This window comes from Pieris napi, chromosome 18 (genome assembly GCF_905475465.1).
Source record: "Pieris napi chromosome 18, ilPieNapi1.2, whole genome shotgun sequence".
NCBI classification, from domain to species: domain Eukaryota; kingdom Metazoa; phylum Arthropoda; class Insecta; order Lepidoptera; family Pieridae; genus Pieris; species Pieris napi.
Genome location: NC_062251.1, coordinates 8,076,468 through 8,099,675, shown reverse-complemented (window position 1 = coordinate 8,099,675; position 23,208 = coordinate 8,076,468). Strand labels below are relative to the sequence as shown.

At 39.9% G+C, this 23,208-nt stretch overlaps 2 protein-coding genes and 1 long non-coding RNA gene across 3 annotated transcripts; 1 reads left to right on the top strand and 2 right to left on the bottom strand.

The window, feature by feature from the left end:
• Positions 1-12,879: 12,879 nt before the first annotated feature.
• Positions 12,880-19,652, bottom strand: LOC125058523. Its single transcript, XR_007118425.1, has 2 exons — positions 14,308-19,652; positions 12,880-13,824 (listed from the first exon to the last, which is right to left on the bottom strand). It is a non-coding gene; the product is annotated as an uncharacterized LOC125058523 (long non-coding RNA).
• A 6-nt stretch (positions 19,653-19,658) lies between these two features.
• Positions 19,659-22,135, top strand: LOC125058522. The gene is made up of 2 exons (XM_047662611.1): positions 19,659-20,075; positions 21,417-22,135. The coding sequence occupies exons 1-2, from the start codon at positions 19,673-19,675 to the stop codon at positions 22,109-22,111; spliced, it is 1,098 nt and encodes a 365-aa protein (XP_047518567.1). The 5' UTR covers positions 19,659-19,672; the 3' UTR covers positions 22,112-22,135.
• Positions 20,310-22,548, bottom strand: LOC125058521 (protein ALP1-like). The gene is made up of 2 exons (XM_047662610.1): positions 22,126-22,548; positions 20,310-21,202 (listed from the first exon to the last, which is right to left on the bottom strand). The coding sequence occupies exons 1-2, from the start codon at positions 22,413-22,415 to the stop codon at positions 20,320-20,322; spliced, it is 1,173 nt and encodes a 390-aa protein (XP_047518566.1). The 5' UTR covers positions 22,416-22,548; the 3' UTR covers positions 20,310-20,319.
• Between the last annotated feature and the right edge of the window lie 660 nt (positions 22,549-23,208).

Sequence of the window (23,208 nt, the reverse complement as noted above, 5' to 3'; positions counted from 1 at the left end):
ATCTTGTGAGTTCACACTTAATTGTGACAATGGTCTGGAATTGAGACAGGCTTCTATTTGGTACAGAAGAGTGCTCATCTCTTCAAAGGTCAACGTCTGAGTACCTATCACTCGTTTTAGGTGGTGTTTGGTGGATTTTATTCCAGCCTCCCATAATCCACCGAAATGTGGAGCATGAGGTGGAATAAAATGCCATGTTGTTCCATTTGTTGCCAAACTCTCAGCAATTTCTATTGCCAATGATGACTTTTCTTGGGACCACAATGTTTTGAGTTCGCGTGCGGCACCTACAAAATTTGTACCATTATCACTGTATAGGTCAGCACAATGCCCACGTCTGGCCACGAAACGCTTGAATGCGGCCAAAAATCCTTGCGCTGTAAGGTCGCTTGCAACCTCCAAATGTACTGCTCTAGTTGCCATACACACAAACAAACATACATATCCTTTGTATGCTCGATGGCCTCTGCCTTTGGATGTTCTTATTAAAATAGGACCCGCATAATCCAGGCCGCTTCGATGAAAAGGACGAATTGGAGTTACACGTGAAGGAGGTAACTGTCCCATAAGTTGGTCTCTTGCTTGTGCAGCGTATCGTACACATCGAACACAATTTCGAACGAATAACTTTGTACGAGTTTTAATATCTAAAATCCAGTATTTGGACCGAATATAGTTTATCATTAATTGTATGAACAGATCCTTATAAACAAAACTGCTGATATGGAAGACCAAAAACTGAATGAAGGAACCAAATTAATATTGCTTAAGGCAGCACGCATTATATTAAAGATGAACCAGAGGAGTCTCAACATAATTGCTGAAAGAAAACTGTATCACACCAAACTAATAGAAAGAAGTTCAAAATGTACAAAGGACCCAAACCCTCTGGCAACCACAATGATACTTATGAACCAAAAATACCCCATAGCTCTTTCTAGACACGAGTTGAAGAGATACGGTATCCCAAGGGCCCTTTTGTCTAGTGACAACTCCAGAAATGAAATCGAGGACACACATAAACATGACCGTATATTAGCAAGATTAAGCACTATAGATTGGTGGATTGAGCATAATCCTGTGCCGGATGAAAAGTTGATTAGATTGGCAGACGTACTTTTCACGAGCCTAGACAACAATGTTGAAAACTACTACAACGCAGATTGGAAGTCGGCAAATGTAAAATGGGGCCCTCCCATGCTACAGAGAAAATTAATTAGAACACAAAAACCCTTGGTAGACATTCCCACAAGTCTCAGGTCCTCTGCCATCAAAGAAATATTCTTTCCCGACTACTGCATCCCAAATCCTTCTTTGCCAACAGCAACTGTCAAAGAACTTAGAGACAAAATAGCTATACGTTTAGAAGATAACATCCCTCTGACAAAACAGATTAGAATAATCCTAAACGCAATGGACCCTACAGAAAGGTACCTTCCCGTGTTACCTTCTAGTGGAGAGCAAACGATACAGATGAAGCACGCCATAGTTCACAACAACTTGGTTGTAACAGGATACATCAGGGAAGGACCCACCGAATACAAGGAATGGGTGAATGCATTTAAGAACCTGTTGGGCTGCATTATATATGAAGGTAAGAATGCTAAAATACCGGCTGAGGACCTAAAGGAAGTCTGTTTAGCATCTAACATATCAAACGTTCAATTTCTTACTATGCTTGACTCAGTGATGGTTAGCGACTCAATAGAGTTTTTATGGGCAAGAGCACTTTTTGAAAAGTCAACAACACTGGAGCACAAAAGGGGAAACATGACAGTGTGTCCTGATCCAAGAGAAGGAAGAGATGTCGCAATATACAATAAACGAGGTGTTTCTAGGATATGCAAAATGGGGAATCAAGTGGTGAATTGCCGTCACCTCCAACTCCAGATATGACACTGTTGCTTTTGATTTTCTTTAGCCCCAGCAACTGGACTGCAGACTCCGTAATAAATGAAGCCTGTGAGCCCTGATCTAATAAGGCTCGCAGTGTCATACTTGATCCAGAATTATTGTTGGCCCTTACGAGGGCTGTTGCCAATAGAACTTGTTTTCTGGTATTAGTAAAACAAGTGGTAATATTTTCAATGTTGGTCTCGTCTGGTCTCGATGTTGTTGCCGTTGCAACAACATTGATATCTTCTGGTGATTGGTTGTTAGCTGATACATTATCTGTTGATACACTAGCGTTGTAATGCAAAAGTGAATGGTGTTTTCGTTTGCAAATCTTACACCTGGTGGGCAAACGACACGCCTCAACCGAATGATTAGCACCTAAACAGTTGAAGCATAAGGCGGAACTTTGAACAAACTCACGACGTGTGTTAAGGTTACCCTTAGCAAATTTCTTACAATTTCCTATTTTATGCGTACTATCTGAACAAAAGACACAATTTGATTTTTCCTTAAAAGTTACATGATGAGATTGAGTGCTTTTGACTGGTTTGTTTATTAAAAATTCAAGTGACCTAAACCTTTGCTCTAAAAATTCAAAAAACTGATTTAATGTTGGCAATTCATCTGTTAAATTACAAATTTTAGTTTCCCATAACTCTCTAGACTTAGTATCTAATTTTGAACTTAAAATATATAAAACAATAGCATCCCAATTGTCAGTTACTATTCCTATATTTTTCAATGCATTTAAACATTCATTTGTGGTGTCTAGTAATTCTTTAACAGCATTTGAAGATTCGGAAACAATATTCTTTTGAGAAAAAAATCTTTTTAAAATACTATTTGTAATAAATTTCTTATTATTAAAACGTTGTTCTAACATACTCCAACATAGTTCATAATTTTCACTTGTAACCGGCAAATGTCGTAGTTAGGGCATCGAGCCCGGGTTTACCCGGACCGAAAAAACCCGGGTTTTCCCGGTTCTGAGGATTACAAAAAAACCCGGGTTTAATTTTTAAAACTCGGGTTTTTCGGGTTTGTTTTTAATACTTTTGTTTTTGTTATTTATTAAGTTTAAGCCACTTTGAATGCAATAATAAGTAAATGGAATAAAAAGACGCTTTGATAAATTATTATTGTACGTAAAAAGTAGCTTCGTTGCTACGTTCCTACCAATAAAACAAGCCTTGCAAGTTAAATTCGCGTTCCGCGCGTCCATCTCAAGACATGAATGAAGTGAAGTGTGGAGCAGTGGAGAGGGGAGGGTGTAGAGAAGCTCGTCGCTTTAAATGATTTAAAAACAGATATTGCATTTACTGATGATGACTGGAGAAATATAGATGAGATTCAATAAATATTGGATGGCGAGGCGCTTTGTCGACGCGATGCAACATTAATTATAGCTGATGTTTCCCTAACATTTGCATTGAAGAAAATGGATGAAATGAAGACACCACTAAGTAACAAAATGGCAACTGTATTGAGCAAACGATGCGCAAAAAAAATACTAACTCAAGCAGCAACACTACAGTACTTGGCAAATCCGGGTAAATATTTTGAGAACAATATGTGATATGAAAAATGAAGATAAAACTGTTTTTTATCGGCCTACAGGTGATGAAATGCTAAACGAAATTGATAATCTGATTAAACGCACAACCAAAAAACAAAATATACCTCTAAAAAATTTGCCAGCGCCAGACCAAGGCCTGCGAGAAATTGACATTCAGTTGTCTACTTTGATAAATGAAGAGGAACTGAACAGACAGTTAAGTCAAGCTGTTGCTACTGATAATACTGCTCCTAAAACTGGATCAGCTTGTCCATCAGACGATTTGCTTACTACTGTGAGGGTAGAAATAGCACTCTTCGAGAATGGCGGTACGCGACAGCGAGAGCGTTCCTCTCTTTTTTAAGTGGTCAGATGGTCAGAGGGTATATCTTAACTATGTTGTTTATATAATGAGTAAAATGCATAACTACTTCACTCCGGCATCACTCGAGTAGCCGATTTCACGACCTCACGTGGCGTAATCCAGAGGGCCCTTAGGCCGGGTCTGTCTGCTACCAGCTATCAACCCAGAGGACGAGTCTCTTGGTAACCAGGGTTCCCAAGGCGGGGAGCCTGTTCACGCGCACGGCACATGATCTGCGCCGGCGGGAGTGGGGCGCGGGCGCCGCGGCTGCGACCGACCGGCAGTTACAATTACGGACGCACGGCGCGCGACACGAATAAGAATTTTATTTTAATACACATTTAAATCCAATCCAGGTTGTTTGTTTGATTGCTGCAATTGCAAATTCATCAGCAAATCCATCTCCCGGACAGCCCTTTTTAATGTTTTGTTAATATCTTTCTGTACTCTTACAAGTGATTCCATTGTGATTTTTCTAAGTTACACTTGTAAAATTTCCAAGTTCCAAATCGCAATTTTTTTTTTTTTTTTTTTGAGTTCGTCAGACACATTGAAACTGTGAAACAACTAGCTACCGACTCATTGATATACAAAAAACCCAAGATGCACAGTCTCATATAAAAGTAACGCTCGAAAGTGTCCCGAAACACTATTTCTGTCCATAACAATATATGTTACAAGCATATATTATTGCCAAATCAACCTTACGCGAATTGCTTAAAGTTGTTATTACAACGCAGTGTATACGTACTTAAAGCAATAAAATTTTACGACCGACCGTGGTCGGTAGGACAAGGTATTGAGTGGAGTCGAACATGACTTTTATTTACAACTATTTAACATCATTTTAAATTTATCCGACTTTTCGGGTGCTTTACAGCGTGAGTGGTCACGGTGACTGAAGACAAAAGGTGTTGGATGTTAAATAGTTGTAAATTTATAATAATACATAACTTTAATCCGGTTAAAAAGTTTTTTCTTTAAATTAAAAAAAAAATTAAATTGGCTACCTCCTGACCCACACTTTATATAGCGTAAATATATTTGTCAAAAACTACACACAAAAAAGTTCAAGAGTACATAAATTTATTTATATAAAAAAAACACAAATAAATAACATCGACTCCACTTGTAGACGCGAGACTATTTGAAATGAGCGCACAATTTAGAATGTTGCGCTCATTTTTTGAGGACATTTTTTTGACGTTGAGTGTGCATCTTGGGTTTTTTGTATATCAATGTACCGACTATACATTATTACTAGATAACACTCCAGTTTCTGTCATAGTAAATTAATATCGCCTGTGGATATCGCAGCCGATTTCTAATTTTATAGTGTACTGACAGCAGAAAGGTCTTTCTCTACGTTGCGCAGAATTAAATCGTGGCTAAGATCTTCAATGGTTGAAGATCGCCTAACCAGACTGGCATGGCACTTGTCCACGTTCGTAAAAACATACACATTGACGTAAATGACGTAATAACGCGTTTCGGGAGAAGACGTAAAAAAAAATTGATTTTGTTATTTAAATATGACGGCGCCTGTACCGCAGTACGCGCCTATAGCAAGAATTTGTGTAAACAGCACCTGCACCGAGCACGTAACAGCCGGTTATTCAAGTCTCCCCACTACTGAGTCTTGCGCAGCATTGAGTGATGCTCCGGCTGTCGTACGCATCGGACGTGTTTTTTTTCGTTGCGCGCATACGGACCCGTGTATTTCGTTTATACTAACTATCGCTACTTTTATACATAAAAGTTTGTTATAGTTGCCAGGAGGTGCTGTCACAATCATCTGATTCCACTCTCGGTGACGTACACTCGCCGCCTATCCCTAAGCCTTCGGGATTCGGGAGAAGCGGTGGAGTGCGCTATGAACCGATAGTTTCGGGTCGTGCGTGACAGCCTCCTAGCTTCATTTTATTGTGTGTAATTAAAATAAAGCGCATTCCCCAGGCCGGTCAGGAGGAGAAGCAGCCGCCCCGCCCGCAGCGCCCACGCTCCCGTTCAGGTCGAGCGAGGCCCCCTGCGGGTGCCGAGGCCGCCGCCAACCCCGGACCGTCAAACATTGAGCGCGAAGCAGCGCCCAGCTCGGCCACGGCTAAGCACCAGGCTGCGCCAAGCAGTTCCAGCTTTGCGGAGCCAGCTTTGCCTCAGCCGAGTCGCAGCCGTTCTACGGAGCACCGCGACCTTCACCCGCTTCATCAGAGGCGAAGTCTAACTCCATCTAGAAAACCAACAAAGGAATCGCCTTCTACATCATATGAAATCAAATTCCAGGCCGCTCCTTCATTATCGACGCATCGCGCCACCGATGACGTCAGCCACCCGCCCGCCGCACTCCCCGCGTCGGAGACATCGCGGCCCGGCACCGTGTTGCAAGCCGTGTATGTGACGTCGGAAGGCCGCGCCTCCAACGACGCCATGTTGTCGTTCGCCCCGCCCACCGCGTCGGAAACATCGCGCGCTGGCACCGAGCCAAATGTGACGTCATCGGAATGCGCCGCGCCCACTGACCTAGTTCACCGCGCGCCTACTGACCTAGATAATGCGGCCTTGCTATTCGGTGCAAGTTCGTCGCGTAATAGTGTAAGTGTTATCGAAAATATGAGTGCCGCTAACATAGGCCCGACGCCTAATTACCGCGAGTGCAGTAGTGTGGACGAATTGTTAATCATGCTCGATCGGGATCCGGGTCCTGGCGCCGCATCCTCGCCGCGGACGGCATACGAATCGGATCTGATATTTTTAGCTCAGTCCTTTGCATGCTCGTTCGCGTCGCGAGGGATGCTGCGCGCTATGGCCCGCTATGCCAAGACGCGAGAAGAGGCGCTGCGTAATAGCGGCGCTTTACAATCACCTCTGACAGACGCTGAACAACGGGAGTTGGCGCAGGTACGAGACGAGTGTCGTCTGCCGGCGCGCACCCCGGCCACCCCTGTGCGCCGCCCTTTTTCAGCCGTGGACCCCGGCTCGGAAGGTGAGTCCGCGGCAAAGCGCCCATGCGCTTCCATTAATATTAAAAGTGCGTCAGGCTTCCCTGGCGACCCTCGGCTGGCGCCAGGTCGTCGCCTTGATATGGGAGGGCCATCGGCACAGCCACCTGGCGCCGTTCCACCGCCCGCCGCACCAACTGACATTAACATTATCATTGACCCGCTGCCGCTCCCGTCGCCTCCGCTGACGATGGCGCCGCTTCAGCACCGGACGCACCCACTTACGCAAGGATGGTGACTGCGCCGACGGTCCAGGCGCAGCCCCCTAGGGCACCTGCGGCCCCAAAGAGGTCGGATTACCCTCCGATAGTTATAGAGTGCCTCCCCAATTACGTTCATCATTTGGGGAGGATTAGTCAACTATTAGGTCGGACAGCCAACGCCAGGGCGTACGGAAGGGGATACCGTATCACCCCCGAATCCGGTGACGAGTACCGGGTGGTCCAGCGATACCTCTCGGACCTGGAGAAGGAGGACCGCCGGGTCTCCTGGTTTTCTTATTCCCTGCCTGCAGAACAGGATCTCAAGGTGGCGATTCGGGGTATCCCAGTCACCACCGACCCCGAGGAGCTGGCCCAGGCGCTTCGCGACCGCGGGTACGAGCCCGAATATATACGCCCAATTCGGGCTAGGAAGGGCCGTCCCGGCTGTATTTTTCTAGCGGTCATGCGGCGCACACCGGACATCACCCCTGCCATATATAGCATAACCGAGCTGTTATATATGACGGGGGTCACCATTGAAGCCTGGCGCGGGAAAAAGGGTCCCGCGCAATGCCATCGCTGCCAGTCGTTCAGACACTCATCGGTTAACTGCCATCGGCGAATGGCGTGCGTCCGCTGCGCGGGGGAGCATCGCGCGGCTGACTGTACCAGGCCGAGGGAAGTGCCGGCGACCTGCGCCAACTGCGGGGGGCCTCACCCCGCATGCCATTCGACTTGCCCGGTGCGCAAGGAGGAGGAGCAGAACCGGCGCGCGGGCACGTTCGCCCAAACGGCGCCGCCCCGCCCCTCGCGCCAACGCCGCGACGAGCAAAGTCGCAATCAACATCCGCCCATGGGCGCACCGCCTGCGGCCGCTCCTTTGGCGTCCGGCGCCGCGCCTGTCGCCGACGAAGAGGACTTCGTCACGGTGCGATGCCGCACGAGACGAGGCGGCCGTAAGCGGGGTCCCGCCGCGCCTTCGCTTGCCGCGCAGGAGGCGAGCCGCGCTGCCGCACTTCATGCGGTTTCTGCGGACGTCGCCAACCGCGCCGCCGCCGCAGCCACAGCCCCAGCACCAGCACCACCTCCGCGCGCGCGCACCAGGTCCCGCGCGCGCCGGCCTAAAATGGAGGAGGCACTGGCGGCGATCGCCAATATTCTCCAGGCTGTGCAAGCCGGGGACAATCCAGCCCCGCTCTTCGAGAGAGCGGCATCGGCCCTCAAGGGCCCTACCCGAGGTCGCAGCCGCAGATAATGGAGGGCCTTCGGCTCCTGCATTGGAACGCGCGCGGACTCGCCAATAAGGCCACCTATCTTAAACATCTTTTAAACTCTCAGGATATCGACGTCGCCCTAATTAACGAGACGCACCTCTCCGAATCAGCCAGGCTGCGCATCCCGGGGTATGAAACCTATCGCCAACACCACGTCGACGCCATCGGTCGCGCCTACCGTGGCCTAGCAGTCATGGTCAGGCGCCGCATACCACACCGGTTGCTGCCCGACGTGGCTGTCACCGAGTGCTCTGCCCTGGGTGTGGAGCTGCAGCTCGCGGGTCGCCCCACAGGCTTTTTTGCAGTCTAGGCCCCGCCCAACGATCGATACGCCTCCGCCGATGTCCGCGCGCTCCTCGCCGCCGCCCATCCGTGCGTCATCGCCGGTGACTGGAACGCGAAGCACCCGGCGTGGAATTCGCGGGGCAGACGCCTGCTGCACGACGCTGATACACTGGATTTTTCAGTGTCCGGCCCGGACGTCCCGACCCATTATCCTGACATTGCCTACCACCGATACGCTGGACATCGTTGTCCACCAGGGAGTGACGTGCCAGATGACCCAGGACGTGATCGTCGACGAGTTCCTGTCCGATCACCTCCCTGTGGTCGTCACCCTGCTGGACACCGATCCTAGTTTAACGCCCTTGACACCGCTTCGCCGCAGGTGCATTGACTGGGGGGCAAGCAGCATTACCTCGTTATCATCTTAGAGGTCGGCAGTATTTCACAAATTTACTGTGTACTGCGAAATAAGGTTAAAGGTTTTGGAATTATAGCGAATAATTTGAACAATATTTTGAAAGACTGGAACTTAAGCGCGGAATCAGTTCATTGTATTTTACGCGACAGAGGTTCTTATATTATAAAACCTATGAAGAATATGGCTTATTTTACTGATACTAACTGTACTATTCATCAACTACAATTGTGTGTTCCATCGGCGATGGAAACCGAAAAATTACTCTTACCAGTGATTACAAAGTGCAAAAACATTGCGACTGACTTCAATAATTCTTTAATTGCTCAAAATGAATTGAAACATATTCAAATCGAAAGATTGAACCAATCAGAACTAAGTATTGCTCAGGAATGTTCCACTCGGTAAGTTTTTTAAACTTAAATATTCATGCAATGAAACCTATTAGGTATTTTTTATTTTTAATGTGCTGGAAAATAAGGGGTTGGGGTCGTTGAAAGCTATAGCGGGTACCAAATCCGATGGAGAAATGGACGAACAAGACTAAAAAAAATCGAAACTCTAGTGGGGGAGGAAGCACAGAGCGGCCTGGAGGAAACTCTGGAGAGCTGGAAGGATCAGTATATCCAGTCAGTACGTATACCACAAAACATGAAAACTAAATGCAGCAAAAAAAGAAAAAAAAGTGGTCCAGTGACTACGCACGCTGTAAAGCACGCGAAACGTCGGATAAATTTAAAATTATGTCAAATAATTGTAAATTTATAAAATAATACATAACTTTAATCCGGTAAAAGCCTTTTTTTCTTTAAATGTTTAAAGGTTATGTTAATCAAAGACAATACTATGTGCAACAGTACGAAATGTCAGCAATTTATAACGGACCTTATAAACTCATCGCTTACCATCAAGGAACAAGAAGATGGCATTGGCACCTCATATACATCAGTCATAATTAACAGTGGGGATTTAACTCTAGATTGGGAAGAATTATTCGAGAAGGAGTCTACAAAACGACAAGCATTACTTGTCTGTCTTGTATACGCGAGTATATTTATTCCGGCAATGGTCGTCAAGTATCACAAGACATTCTCAGCGACGAACATATTGAAGCTTGTTGTGCGCCGGTCATTCGTGTGGAATGGTCGGGTTCGATCAATGGACGGCGCAAATTTACGAGGCTGAGGGAAATACAATATTTCGAAATGAAGGCACAACAATACAAGAAGAACTCGCAGGAATGGTGGATGCAACTGGTGAAACCGATGAGCAAGTATCATGCAAAATGCTGCTGTTGCTGTGCTAACTAAAATATCAAAAAAACTCGATGAGCCGAGACAACCCCCAATACAGCAACAAAAATATGCAAGTTTTGGGCAACATGTGGCTGAAAAAATGAGAAGTTTGCCGCCAAATGTCGCAATACATTGCGAAAAAATTATAAGTCATACTTTGTAATACGACCTTTGTAATCTCAATCTTACGTCGAGAATTGTAACTGATGCAGTGCATATAACAATTGTACTTAGACCACAGTTAAGTTGACAACAGAAAGTTTAAGTATTTTAGCTGATTTCACAGAAAAATTGTAATTTGAGTGCCAATAATTTGGTATTTATTATACCATATAAAAAAAAACTATATTCAAATACGTCATTTAATATTTTAACCATCTTTATTTTTCAGATGTTATTCCTTAATCTCCAAATATATGGTGTGAGAAACCATGTACATCAACCTCTACTGCAGCCATTAGTATTGGTAAATATTTAATTTAAAATTATATTTATGACAAATTAATATTTAATTAACCTCTTACATATACCTGATATTAGCTGACTAGCAGTAACAATAGAATGTACCTTTAATATACGTACTATCTCTTAGCTTGAGTAATAGTTTTAGATATTACAAGATTTGATTTAAATTTTATATAACTTTCAGCTGATGACAGAGAAATAGAAGCCAAAGCTTCTGTTCAATTGTGCTACAAGATCACAATTACTTTGTGAAAAGACTATAGTAGTCTTAAAAGTAAGTTTTATCAAAGCAATATTATAAAATAGTAGTCTATGTAACCAAAGAATGGTCAATATGCGCATGATCGCTAGTCTATACCAGTTAGCTTTTTTTTACTTTAATAAAAACACTAGACACAAATTGTAGTACTGGAATAGATGGGATCAACACTAAAACCATAAAATGTGTAATCAATTATATCTCTGAATATCTTTCGATCTGCTGCATAAAGGTGAATTTCCGGATTCTCTTAAGAAAGCCAAAGTTACTCCTATCTACCCCGGCAATTACAGACCGATCCTACCTTAAATATCAAAAATATCAGGTTAAATTATTTACTCACGAATTGATACTTACAAACTAACAATTTTATTTCTAAACGCCAATATGGTATTAGATCAAAAACGACACTAACAGCCACAGCCGATCTCATTAGTGATAAAAAGCAAAATATTGACTCAAAGAAAACGGCGCTGGGTGTCTTTATTAATTTGAAAAAAGCGTTTGACACCGCCAATTTTCATATCTATCTAGCTATACAACAAACTTAATAAGATCCTTAATATTTACCCTAAGTTATTATTCGAAATTAAATGCACTATTTTACACTACCACCCTCCACCTCCCATCCCTCCCTTTCCTTAGATTGTCATTCTGGTGTGTACAAATGTCTCAACCATGTAATAAGTCTTAGCTTTCTGATGTTCTTTATAATATAGTATTTTGATTTCAATTATTGTTAAGTTTTATAAGTTTGTTAAGTATCATTGAACCATTGGAAGAGCGGAGTAACCTGATGTACAGGTCTCCTAGACTTAGTTCAGGGCTCCAATATCTGCTAAAAATGTAACATTTTATTGAATAAAAAATATATTTTTTTATAAGTTAAAGTCAAACTGGCGGTAAATGCATAAGGGTCATGCAGTTCCTTTCGCGTTTATTTTCACGTGTAATTTAATTAGTAATTTTAGTTTTAATTTTTTAGTAATTTGGTACATAGGTTGACTGAAACACTTTGTTTAATATGACATAATTAAAACATAATGCTGTAGTAATAGTTTGTTAGCTATTTTACATTTTGCTGTTTTCCTTAAGCATGTGCTACACGGTATGAAACGGCGGTTTGAAACTTTGGTTTCAAACCGTGTGGATAGTTGTTTTATGCCAAATTTCGTTTAACCTTGATATGACCTTGGCAGCACGCTTTGCGTTGCAAACCGCGACCAAAACCGTTGGTTTGAAACAGTCTAGCCGCTTCTGCACAATGGCACAAGAAGCAAGTGAACGTGAAGTTATTACCGAATTGCTCGAATTATACAGAGAATTGCCATGTCTTTGGGATTTATCATGCGAGTCATATAAAGACTCGACTCAGATAAAAAATGCGTGGGATATTTTAGCCGAATAATTTAAAGTTATAGACCCAACGGCCAACGCCGTGACTGCAAAGAAAAAGATAGACAATCTTAGGATTTCGTATACAAGAGAATATAAGAAGGTACGTATAGTTATTACATTTTTTTACCCTTCGTTTTTTTTAGATTACCCTTTGAAACTATCGGATAATACCTACTTATTTTAACCAATTTTTAATTTAGGTGCTTTCGCGGTCGGTACCCAGTATGTATACCTACCTACCTACCTATTTCCTTGAAATGTAGTTTATTAACTTTATTTTTTTCCAGGTCAAAGAATCAAAAAACCGAACTGGATCTGGACTAGTGACATTCATAAGCCAAGTCTGTGGTATTATGACTTATTGTCATTCTTGGAGAAAAAAATGATATGAAAAGAAGGGGAACCGATTCACTCATAAGTGACTACGAAGACGTAAGACGTCTTATCAGCGCAACGTTATTTTGGACACTGTTGGTTTTAAACCGTGTAGCCGAAAAGCGCAACTCGCTTTTATTTCGTTTCAAACCGCCGTTTCATACCGTGTAGCACATGCTTTAAAATAATAAAAAGTGGAAAAGTGAGGTTTTGTTCTTCACCTCCTGCTCACTTGCATTTTGCACCTTGTTCGAAAGAAATAGGAGTCAATATCATGTGTACACAATCGAAAACAATTCGGGCGGTCGGCGGCGGTCGCCGGTCAGTCAAAGGTCCGTCAGTCGTCTTTATATATTGGTGGTGACTGCACGTGTTCTCTCTGTGTGGAATATCGACGCTTGAAAGGCAAAAATATCTAAGCGACAAAAATACTTAAAATGAGTTCTATATACCATTCGAATCGTCAAGTTTTTTCTGCGTCGTTTGGTCTACTCTATATATACTTTATTTATGTTTTGTTACAGGAGAATAATGAAGAATAATGAGAATAATGAATCATGGAGACAATTCAATTGATCAAACAACTGATGATGAAATCAGTCAGCCTACATCAACTAGCGAGCAACAATTTACAATGCCAAATCCTACTAACGCCACTCGTAAAAGAAGACTCCTGGACTTACATTCACTTGTGGATAAAATGAGCTGCATTAACAATACTATGAATAGCAAGTTCGCAATCTACTACTGAACATGAGTTTGACCATTTTGCTAAAAGTGTTGCAGAACAGTTAAAAGCTATGCCTTTGCTTTCGGCGCTGGAAGCTCAAAAACATATCCAAAACTATTTGTCCGATATGCGTATACAACAATTAATGAACAGTAGTAGAACCCCTTCGCCAATGAATAATAGTAGCCGTTTTACTCCATCGCCTTCTTCTAATACGTATTACGTTGAGTCCCCAGAACCTTCACAATCATGTATTGGATAGAATCCTCAAAGTATTCCTGCTGCAACTCTGGACAGCGTTTCTACAGTAACACCTCCATTTTATTATTATTAAAGCTTTATTTAAACCATACAACAATTAGTTAGTTTATATTCCTTAATATTAATTTAGTTAAGTAAGTTTTAAACAAAATTTAAGTTAGATTTATTTTTAATTTTTTATGTCTAGTTTTTGTATGGCCCCTTTTAGGGTAAAAGCCTCCTCCATATTTTTCCATTTCTCTTTGTTTTGAGCAACATTCATCCAGTTTGAAAGAAAAAAGCATCCTAAATTTGAGGAGAATAAACAAAATAAAAAATGTTGAAATCCGTAAAAAAAACAAACTTACAGATGCACTGGAACAAGCTCTAAGGCTAAAATGGAAATGGGCAGATCATATTGCTAGAGCGCGGGATAAAAGATGGACACTAGAAATAATGAAATGGACTGGACCTACTGGAAAGAGATGTATAGGACAGGAAAAGATGGACAGATGACATTGTAGAACTAGCGGGGGAAAACTGGATGAAAGTAACACCTCCATACAATACAGTAAATCCCCAATCAGGAAGAGAAAATTCTATAGTATTTTATTCCCAAGCTGGAGATTTATCACAAAGTATCCTTGAACCTGATATTCTGTCACAAGCAGTAGTTTCTATTGTGGAGGTCGAGGAGCAGTAATTTTATTTATTTAGTTTGTTTAATTGTGTGGGTTAATTAATGATATATAATGAAACACAAGAAAAAGATATTCAAACCTTTTACGACAACTTAGCATCATTGCCTCCAGCGTTGCATGCACATGTATAAATAAACAACAAAAATCTATTAACAAAATTCTTAGCGAGCCTACTAAAACTCTTCTTAAAAGGCGAACTGAGCTCCTGAAAACCAAACAAAAAACGAAAGAAAGAAGAGCACACTATTTAAAACTACAAGCAAGGCAATAGATAAAGACTACAAAGACCACAGGTACAAAATAATTGAGGAAAATATATACACGTACAGAAGCACGAAAAGAGCATACAAGAAATTAACCACACATAAAAGTTGGATCCAAAACTTGCGATCTAAAACTAAAGAAACAAAAACCAGAAAAGATATCATAAACTGCGCCACAGACAATTATAAGCAATTGTACACAAAACCTACTCCGTGTTTATCAAGTATCACCGCAACAAGCGCTGCAATACCAAAACCGCAAAGTGTGATCGATTTGCCACCAGTGGATGAGAAGGCAGTATTTAAACATAATATCAAGAAACTCAAAACAGATAAAAGTCCCTGCCCTGACGGCATACAAAATTAAGCTTTAAAATCTGGTGTTACCCTACTAACTAGCCCACTTACGTACTTGTTCAACGAGGTTTTAAACACAGGTCAAGTACCGACGCAATGGAGAAAATCAGACATAGTACTTCTATACAAGTAAGTAGACCCTGAAGACATCTCCAAATACCGCCCGATTAGTCTCCTTTCAAGTGTGTATAAAATATTCATGTCAATTTTACAAAGCCGTCTGGGTCCGACAATCGATAACCATCAGCCAGTAGAACAAGCGGAATCCGGCCTCCGACGGACTATATATATGTACTGCAACAAATAATGGGAAAATACAGGGAGTTTAACAAGCCACTTTACATCGCTTTTATTGACTATGCCAAAGCGTTTGACACAATTTATCACGAGGCTATTTGGGAAGCCCTTAATAAATGTCACATACACAAGAACTATGTAAGTCGAATGTAAACAATGCTAGAAATCCGAGAAGTACTTAGGATCGAAATATCATAAACAACGTTCAAGAAATGTGATGTTGTTAGGTAGAAATAATTAATAAAGTGAAGTGAACAGTCATGTACAGCCGAAAAGCACGTAAGTGTATTTTTGTTTTATTTTTATTGAACATAGCGGTTATCTATGTTAAATTATATATTTTACTCAAAGAATAGTGTTCTTTTTATATGCAGACATTATAATAATCATGGATCTTTGTATCTTACTGTGTAAAATCTGTACTTATTGCCATGTCTATTGTAATGGACAACAGGTTTCAATAGATAAATTTGAGCTTAACATTTATTGTGATAAGTTTGAAAAAAAAAATACTATTTTTAATTACTTTATGATATTTCAGGTTTTGACTCATCTAGATGAGATGTTGACAATTTGCTAAACATACTTGAAGATGGGACTTTGTCTAATAACGACGAAGAAAGCGATGATGAAATTCTACAGAATACTTCAAAACGCCGCCTCGTGTAGGTAGTATTATCGTCCTCCCAACGAACCTTTGAAAGATGAAGAAGAAAATGAACACCATTCAAACCAAGAAGAGCCAATTCCTCGATCCAGTCGACAGCCTAAAACGCGTAAAGCGGATATAACTTGGAGAAGACATGTAGAATTCAAATGGAATGGAAGGAATAGATAAAACAGATCATCTAATTAGTCTGTACCGTATCTTTATTCGATAGAAAAAATGGACGCTTCGTATGATATTCCAGTAAGATACCAGAGAAATATATTCTGAAATAACTCAATTTTCGGCAGCGCGTTAAAAATGCTGACGCAGATTTGCTGTTAAAAATGGGACAGCCACTAAACAACAGAAAAAGAGGACGTCCATCTTCTGGAAGTAGCAGTCCCATAAGCATTCCAACATTTACACAAACTCGACGACGTCAAGTTGAAATGAGGCCAATACCTGAAGTTCAGTACGATACTGTTAATCATTTTAATCGTCAAGAACAGGTTTCTTTCATCGGCTAACTGTGGAGCGTCGATGTTTCAATTGGTTTATTACGTTGTTCGTGCAATTTTGATGGTTTAATTGTAAAAATGTTATATTGTATAGTATGTCACTGGCGTAAGTATGTAATAAGTTAATTATTTAAATATGTTCGACGTCCTGGTGGACAGAAAAACTGTGTCCAGTTTGTGTTTCCACCACACCAACTTCTTTCTATTTAAGATCATGTATGTAATAAAAAAATAAATAAATTTGCCAGAATACGATAGAAAAAAGGAAGCTACTACATGTAAAAAACCAGAATGCAAAGGCGAAACACATGTTAATTGCTTCAAATGCGAAATACACATATTTCACTAGTGAAAGAAACTATTTTCGTATCTTTTACCAAAAATCTTGATTTCATTAATATTTAAGTGTGTTACTAACTAAACATTTTCATTAATACATAGTTTTTTATTCAAAAACCTATCCATAGAGATAAATTAGTAACATTCTAAATAAAAAACTTGATAACGGATTAAAACGCGATTTATATTGCGCGCGTTAATAAAAGACAATATTAGTAAAAATTTGAACTAAATTAAATATTAATTTATTATTATAAATCCGGTACACATCATTAAGAAACAACACTTAGAACCTGAAGTCCATTTCAGAGGACATAAAAATGTCTAGAAAACTGTAAAAGGAAAATTATATTTTTTTAAAGAAAATATGTTCTTAATACTCTTATCGGTAATCAGCTAATAAAACATAAAAAATATTATTTTTATCATCAATATTTAATTTAGGTCCGAAGGGGTTTAAAATACGGAGGACATTAATAAAGCTAGAGCCCAAGTCGGAGAAGAGTCGAATAGACTGTGTTTAATGTAAAAATCTTCAAATCTGGTTACATTCATACTATTTTTATTAATAACAGTCAAATGAGGTTGGATAAGAAAAAGAAGAATAAAATCAGATTTGACGTTTAGTGTTTCAACAAAATTATTTTCTTGTTTTTTCTGTTAATAAATTATTTGGGTTAAAAGTGTAGTTTCAAACACTCGTACATCAAAAAGATATTTTGAGTGATCCTAAAAGAATTTTCAATGGAGAAAAAAGTGGATTTGGTCTTCGTCCAAAGACGGGAAAAGTTTTAGGCTCAAGAGGGTTCAAAAACTTATACCAAATAAAACCAAGTAACGAAAAAGAAAACATAACGGTATTATTAACATTTGATGCTAATGGAGATATGTGAACACCTTGTATTGTGTTTTCATACATTAGACCACCAAAAGCTGTTATAGTGAACAGTATGCCCCAACATAGGGTCTTACGCAGATAGGAGACAGGTTGGATGAAAGGAGATGTTTTCTTTGATTACATCACCAACGAGTTTCGCAACTGGATAGTAGAAAATAACATTAAAAAACCCGTGCTTCTGCTGGTCATAAGTCGAATATGTCCTTAATGCTGTGTGAAAGTGAACAAATGCAAATTATTTTGTATGCCCTTCCGCCCGACACCATTCATATTTAACTACCAGCTGACGTTAGCGTATTTGCACCAGTAAAAACATATTGGCAATGTAAAGTCCGCGTATTCCTATTAAAGCCAGAAAATTTTCATTCTGCCGTCACAAAAACAAACATTTACACATTGCTAAATGATGCATTAAAACATCCTAACATGTCTGACAACATCAAAAGTGGGTTTAAGCGATGTGGTCTTCATCCATTCGATTCAAATAGTGCTGTTGATGACTCAGGACTAACACGCCGGGTTGGAAAACGCAAAACAACACTAGCAGGATGTTCAAATGTGGAAGAATACTTTCAGAAATATTATATACTTTTAGAAATACGTCGAATCCCTGGTATCAAAATTACGTAAACTTATTTTTGTCTTCAAGAATCTCGAGCACATCGCTGATCGCAACGTCCTTAGGATGGTATTCTATGCTTTATGTCATTCTTTGGTGGTGTATTGCATACCCTTGTGGAGAGGCGCTGCCAAAACATACCTCATTGAGATCGAGAGAGCGCATCGTGCTATCTTGAAAGTAGGTGCAGGACTCCCCACTCAGTCGAACCACTCTTATTGTTCCCAAACTAATATAATTCTCTATATCCTTACGACTGACAATTGTGTGCCTTTCTCCTTGTTAACGATATATCGAAACGAGGAGAATGTACTCAGGACTTATTATATTTTAGTATAAAATTGGCAACTTTGTGTTAGTTAAGTAAAACTCAAAATACCTAAAGTGTTACTAACTGAAAAGAATTTAGATGAGGTTATCCAAAATTTATCTGAAATATCTAATTTATCAGGCTCAGATTCTTAAGACGATCCATGCTATGTCAACGGCATTCATTCTCCTTCTGATAGTTACCTCAATCAACTTGACTATAACATAATAGAATAACGTTGAATGTAATGGCCTCGAATTGCATGATGATGACGACAAGAAACGCCTACATTACAATTGATTTCAACAGATTCCATAGTAACAGTCCTTGGAGAAACATCTCATAATGTGACATTACATACTTGCCAATGCAATTAACCAGTCTACCTGGCAAATAATGGTGTCACATGTTTCTGGTTTGACGACAGTCTGTGATTTGAAATTTACGACATACGAATCATTTTTCGAAGATTATGTAACCAAGTAAATTAATGATAGTCCAAAGGATGGGATAATTTATACAGATAGTTGTACTGTGCAAAATTACAATTTTGTGTCAAATACGTTGCTGAGATTAGCTATGGCAAAGAACATAGTCCTTAATTATAACACAGAATTATGTGGACTCTATCGACTCTGTTCACTCGGTAATTGAGAGGAAATTGAAAAATCGGGAAATCTTTTTACCATCACTAAAGAAGCTAGAACCAAATCATGTCCTTACGAAGTAATTACACCTGACGACACACTTTTCAAAGATTTCAGCAACAAGGATTACTATATCTATGAATCATTTCGACCTGGTCTTGGCGGGTGATCACTGCGTTGTTGATATAAGAGCACTAAGGTATAATCCAAATAGTACAAAAGACTAGTAGCTTCACTTTACGGATGAAATTGTACCTATGCCTAGAAGACCAAGAAAACTGTCATCAGTGATCGACATCCTGCACTTTAAGAGCTAGTTCAGACATGGCGGAATCCGTGCGGATGCAAATCGCGCGGTTAGACCGCGCGGATCTTATTTACATTAGCGCCTATAAATTCGTTCATACCTGTCCGCGCGGATTGACAAACCGCGCGGCTACCGCCACTCAACCGCTAGAAAATGAATTCGCGCGGTTGCCGCTCGGATCTATTTACTTGACGTACCTAGAGCGCGTTCAGTTGCTCTGCGGAAGCCGCGCGTATCGGACGGTGACAATGGATCGCTTCGACACCGAGCTATTCATCGATGAGGTGGAAAAGAGACCTGCTTTGTGGGACATCCAATGTGCAGAATATTCCAATAAAATTATTAGAAACGGAGCTTGGCAGGAGCTGGTGGATATTTTTGGAGAAAATGAGGATTCTTTGGAAAAAAAGGTTCTTTTTGGTCAGTATGTATTTAATTTTACATTTATCAGGGTAGTTTACATATTTTGTAATTGACAGTCCACCCCAAATAACTAAACTATATAAAAATGTTGTTATTGTGATTGGAGGTAAGTATCGGGCGCGGGAAAAATCTCACGATTCTCACGCACGCAAACACCACGCCTCGCTACTCGCCTCTAGTACTCGCCTCCAGTGAGGTCAACTTCGTTCTATCCGGGTGTCCCTTGACACCTCTCAAGTTTTTATATTTTTGTGTCTTGCCATTCTACACGACCCTCATTTACAAAGTAATTAGCATATTTGTCTCTAATATTTAATGATGACGGTGTACCCCTTCCTGCATGTAATGTATTAAGATTACTCATTGGCCCAGTATATAAAGTATCTTCAAACTGTATACCATCTCTAGTTCTAACAAAATTGTGTAGCACACAACAGGCCTTTATTATGTCTTCGGCAAAGTCTATATTAACGTTTATAGGCCTATGAAAAATGCGCCACTTGTTTGCCAGAATTCCAAAAGTGCATTCAATATAACGTCGAGCTCTTGATAACCTGTAATTAAATATATTTTTTTCGTATGATAGCCCTCTACCTGCATAGGGTCGCATTACAGTTTCGGATAAACCAAACGCTTCATCGCCAACTATGACGTATGGCAATGGCGTAGGATCTGTGTTAGATATTGGTTTAGGTTTTGGTATGTGTAATGACTTTTCTATTAATCTTTTATAAAATACCGAATTTTTAAAAATTGCAGAATCACTACTTTTTCCATATGATCCAATATCTATGAAAGAAAAACAATAGTTACTATCACAAAGTGCCAACAGCACTATGGAAAAAAAAGTTTTGTAATTATAATACAAAGATCCAGAATCATTGGGTTTTGTAATCCTTATATGCTTGCCATCTATGGCGCCAATGCAATTGGGGAAATTTGCATATTTTTCAAAATCTGTAGCTATTTTCTTCCATATATCTTCGCTGGATTCAGGCATGACATTTTTTGCGACTTTTTCCCACAGAGCTTCACATACTTCACGGACAATTCCTGTAATTGTAGATTTGCCAAGACGAAAGTTGTAATGCAGTTCTCCAAAGGAACAACCAGTACCCAGATATCTGAAACAATATAATCTTGATCTGTATCGTTTTGTTAACAAAGTTGCAAACTTTTCATTTATTAATTATAAGTCGCGGGCACCAGCTAGTTTAAAATAATGAGTGTCAATTATTTTATTTTAAATTTTTCAAATTTTTGAGTGTCTTCAAATATTTGACCGCTCCTGTATTTATAAGTCTACAATTTTGTTAAAAATACTGATTTCTGTTCCAGGTGTAACTTTACAAAAAAAGTGGAAGAATATACGGGATGCTTATAATAAGGAATTCAAGAAAGGCAAATCAATTCCTTCTGGTTCTGGTGCATGTAAAGGTTCAAAATACATGTATTTTGACCGGCTTTCTTTTCTTCAGAAGACAGTAAAAAACAAAGAAACGACATCAAACATACATGAAGCCAAAAATGAAGGAATTCAAAACATTGACCAAAACCAAGATAATTTTGTTAATGCACGTGAAATACAACCAGTACCCAATAAAAGGAAGAAGACTAAAATTACTTCAGAAGAGCGATTGGCTGACATATTAGAAAATAGCATTGAATCAAGGGATAAAATACAGAGACAATTACAAGAAAGTATGTCAAAGCAAGATGATGATGATAAGCTTTTTTGTATGTCATTGTATAAAGAGTTAAAAAAAATTCCAGAAAATAAGCGTTTGGCTACTAAAATTGAATTACTCCAGGTAATACAGAAAGGGCAGAAATTACCAGCGCCTATTCATATCACGAGCCAGCAGAACACGCCTAATGAAGTATTTTGGCAAAACCAACAATATTCAAACCCACAAGGATATTTTACAGGATATTCTACAATCGTACCAGGAGAGTCTCCATCGCCTTTATCATGCAATAGCACTGACGACTCACAGTCTTCTATAGTACAAAACATATATTCTGATGTATAAAATAAATATCTTACCTTAATGTAATCACGAGTTTTTCTTCTGGGGCCACGCTTGACCTCATATGGGTATCATTAGATGCAATTTGTTCACTGATCATTTCTAATAATTCATCAAATGAATTTATCGACATTCTCAAATAATTAAAGAATTTTGGTTCAAAACTTCTTAATTTTGGATATAAAGTCAGAAACTGACCATGGGTGAGCCGATCACGTAATATTGGATGCACCCAATACTGCCGTTTCTTCTTTCTTTCTTTTTTACGGAGCAACAAGTACACACATATTGCTTCTTCGACTTCCATGATTGGACTAGAACGCTGTCACTCTATGCGGATTACGGCACTCCGCATTTACATCCGCGTCTGTCTGAACACTTGCGTTTAGAACCGCGCGATTTGCATCCGCACGGATTCCGCCATGTCTGAACTAGCTCTTACAAACGAGGCAGGCAATTGCAAAAACAAAGTTTGATCATTTACAAGAATTGAAGAGTGTACTTCCAAAAGAATGCCATGCCTTTTTTGATAATTTACTATACAAATAAAAAGGGCTGGATTTATTATTATAGATCTCACTATGCTTAAGCTAAAATCAAAGTGGTTATATTATGTTTAATGTTTGTTTGAGTTTACTCATTGTTAGTATCATTATTAAGAACTATGATTTTACTTTAGTGTTGGGAAACCTAAGGAGACAGTCATTGTGTTTCGACTATAAGTTAATTTTTGGTTCGAGATATAGAAGTGATTAAATTTCTTTGAGCTATGATATGTATATCATAGTGGCCATTTATGTTTCGAATTAAAAGTTTATTTTTTGTTGTTTTCTGTTGAAAGCAATGATTACTAAAGACTGTGTTTAATTCGTAATTGATACTTATAGACCTGATAAGATTTTATTTCTTTTAATAAGTTAACCTTAAGTCTAAGGTACTTACATACTACATTAGCAAGTGATATTTTCATTGTATTGCTCTATAAAAATTTGGAAGAATTTTATTAGTTATGTGACATTAAATGATTATAAACTAATAAAGTGTTTCTTTTCAAAACCGCAGAACTACTTAAATAGGCAATTATTAGGGTGAGTCCCCTG

What these genes read in the sequence shown, in the direction of transcription:
- LOC125058522 (XM_047662611.1), top strand. Translation starts at nt 19,673, where the DNA reads ATGGCGGAATCCGTGCGGATGCAAATCGCGCGGTTAGACCGCGCGGAT. An exon ending in GGAAAAAAAGGTTCTTTTTG is followed by an intron (nt 20,076 to 21,416) that starts GTCAGTATGTAT and finishes TTTCTGTTCCAG; the next exon opens with GTGTAACTTTACAAAAAAAG.
- LOC125058521 (XM_047662610.1), bottom strand. Translation starts at nt 22,415, where the DNA reads ATGGAAGTCGAAGAAGCAATATGTGTGTACTTGTTGCTCCGTAAAAAA. An exon ending in AAACTCGTGATTACATTAAG is followed by an intron (nt 21,203 to 22,125) that starts GTAAGATATTTA and finishes ATATTGTTTCAG; the next exon opens with ATATCTGGGTACTGGTTGTT.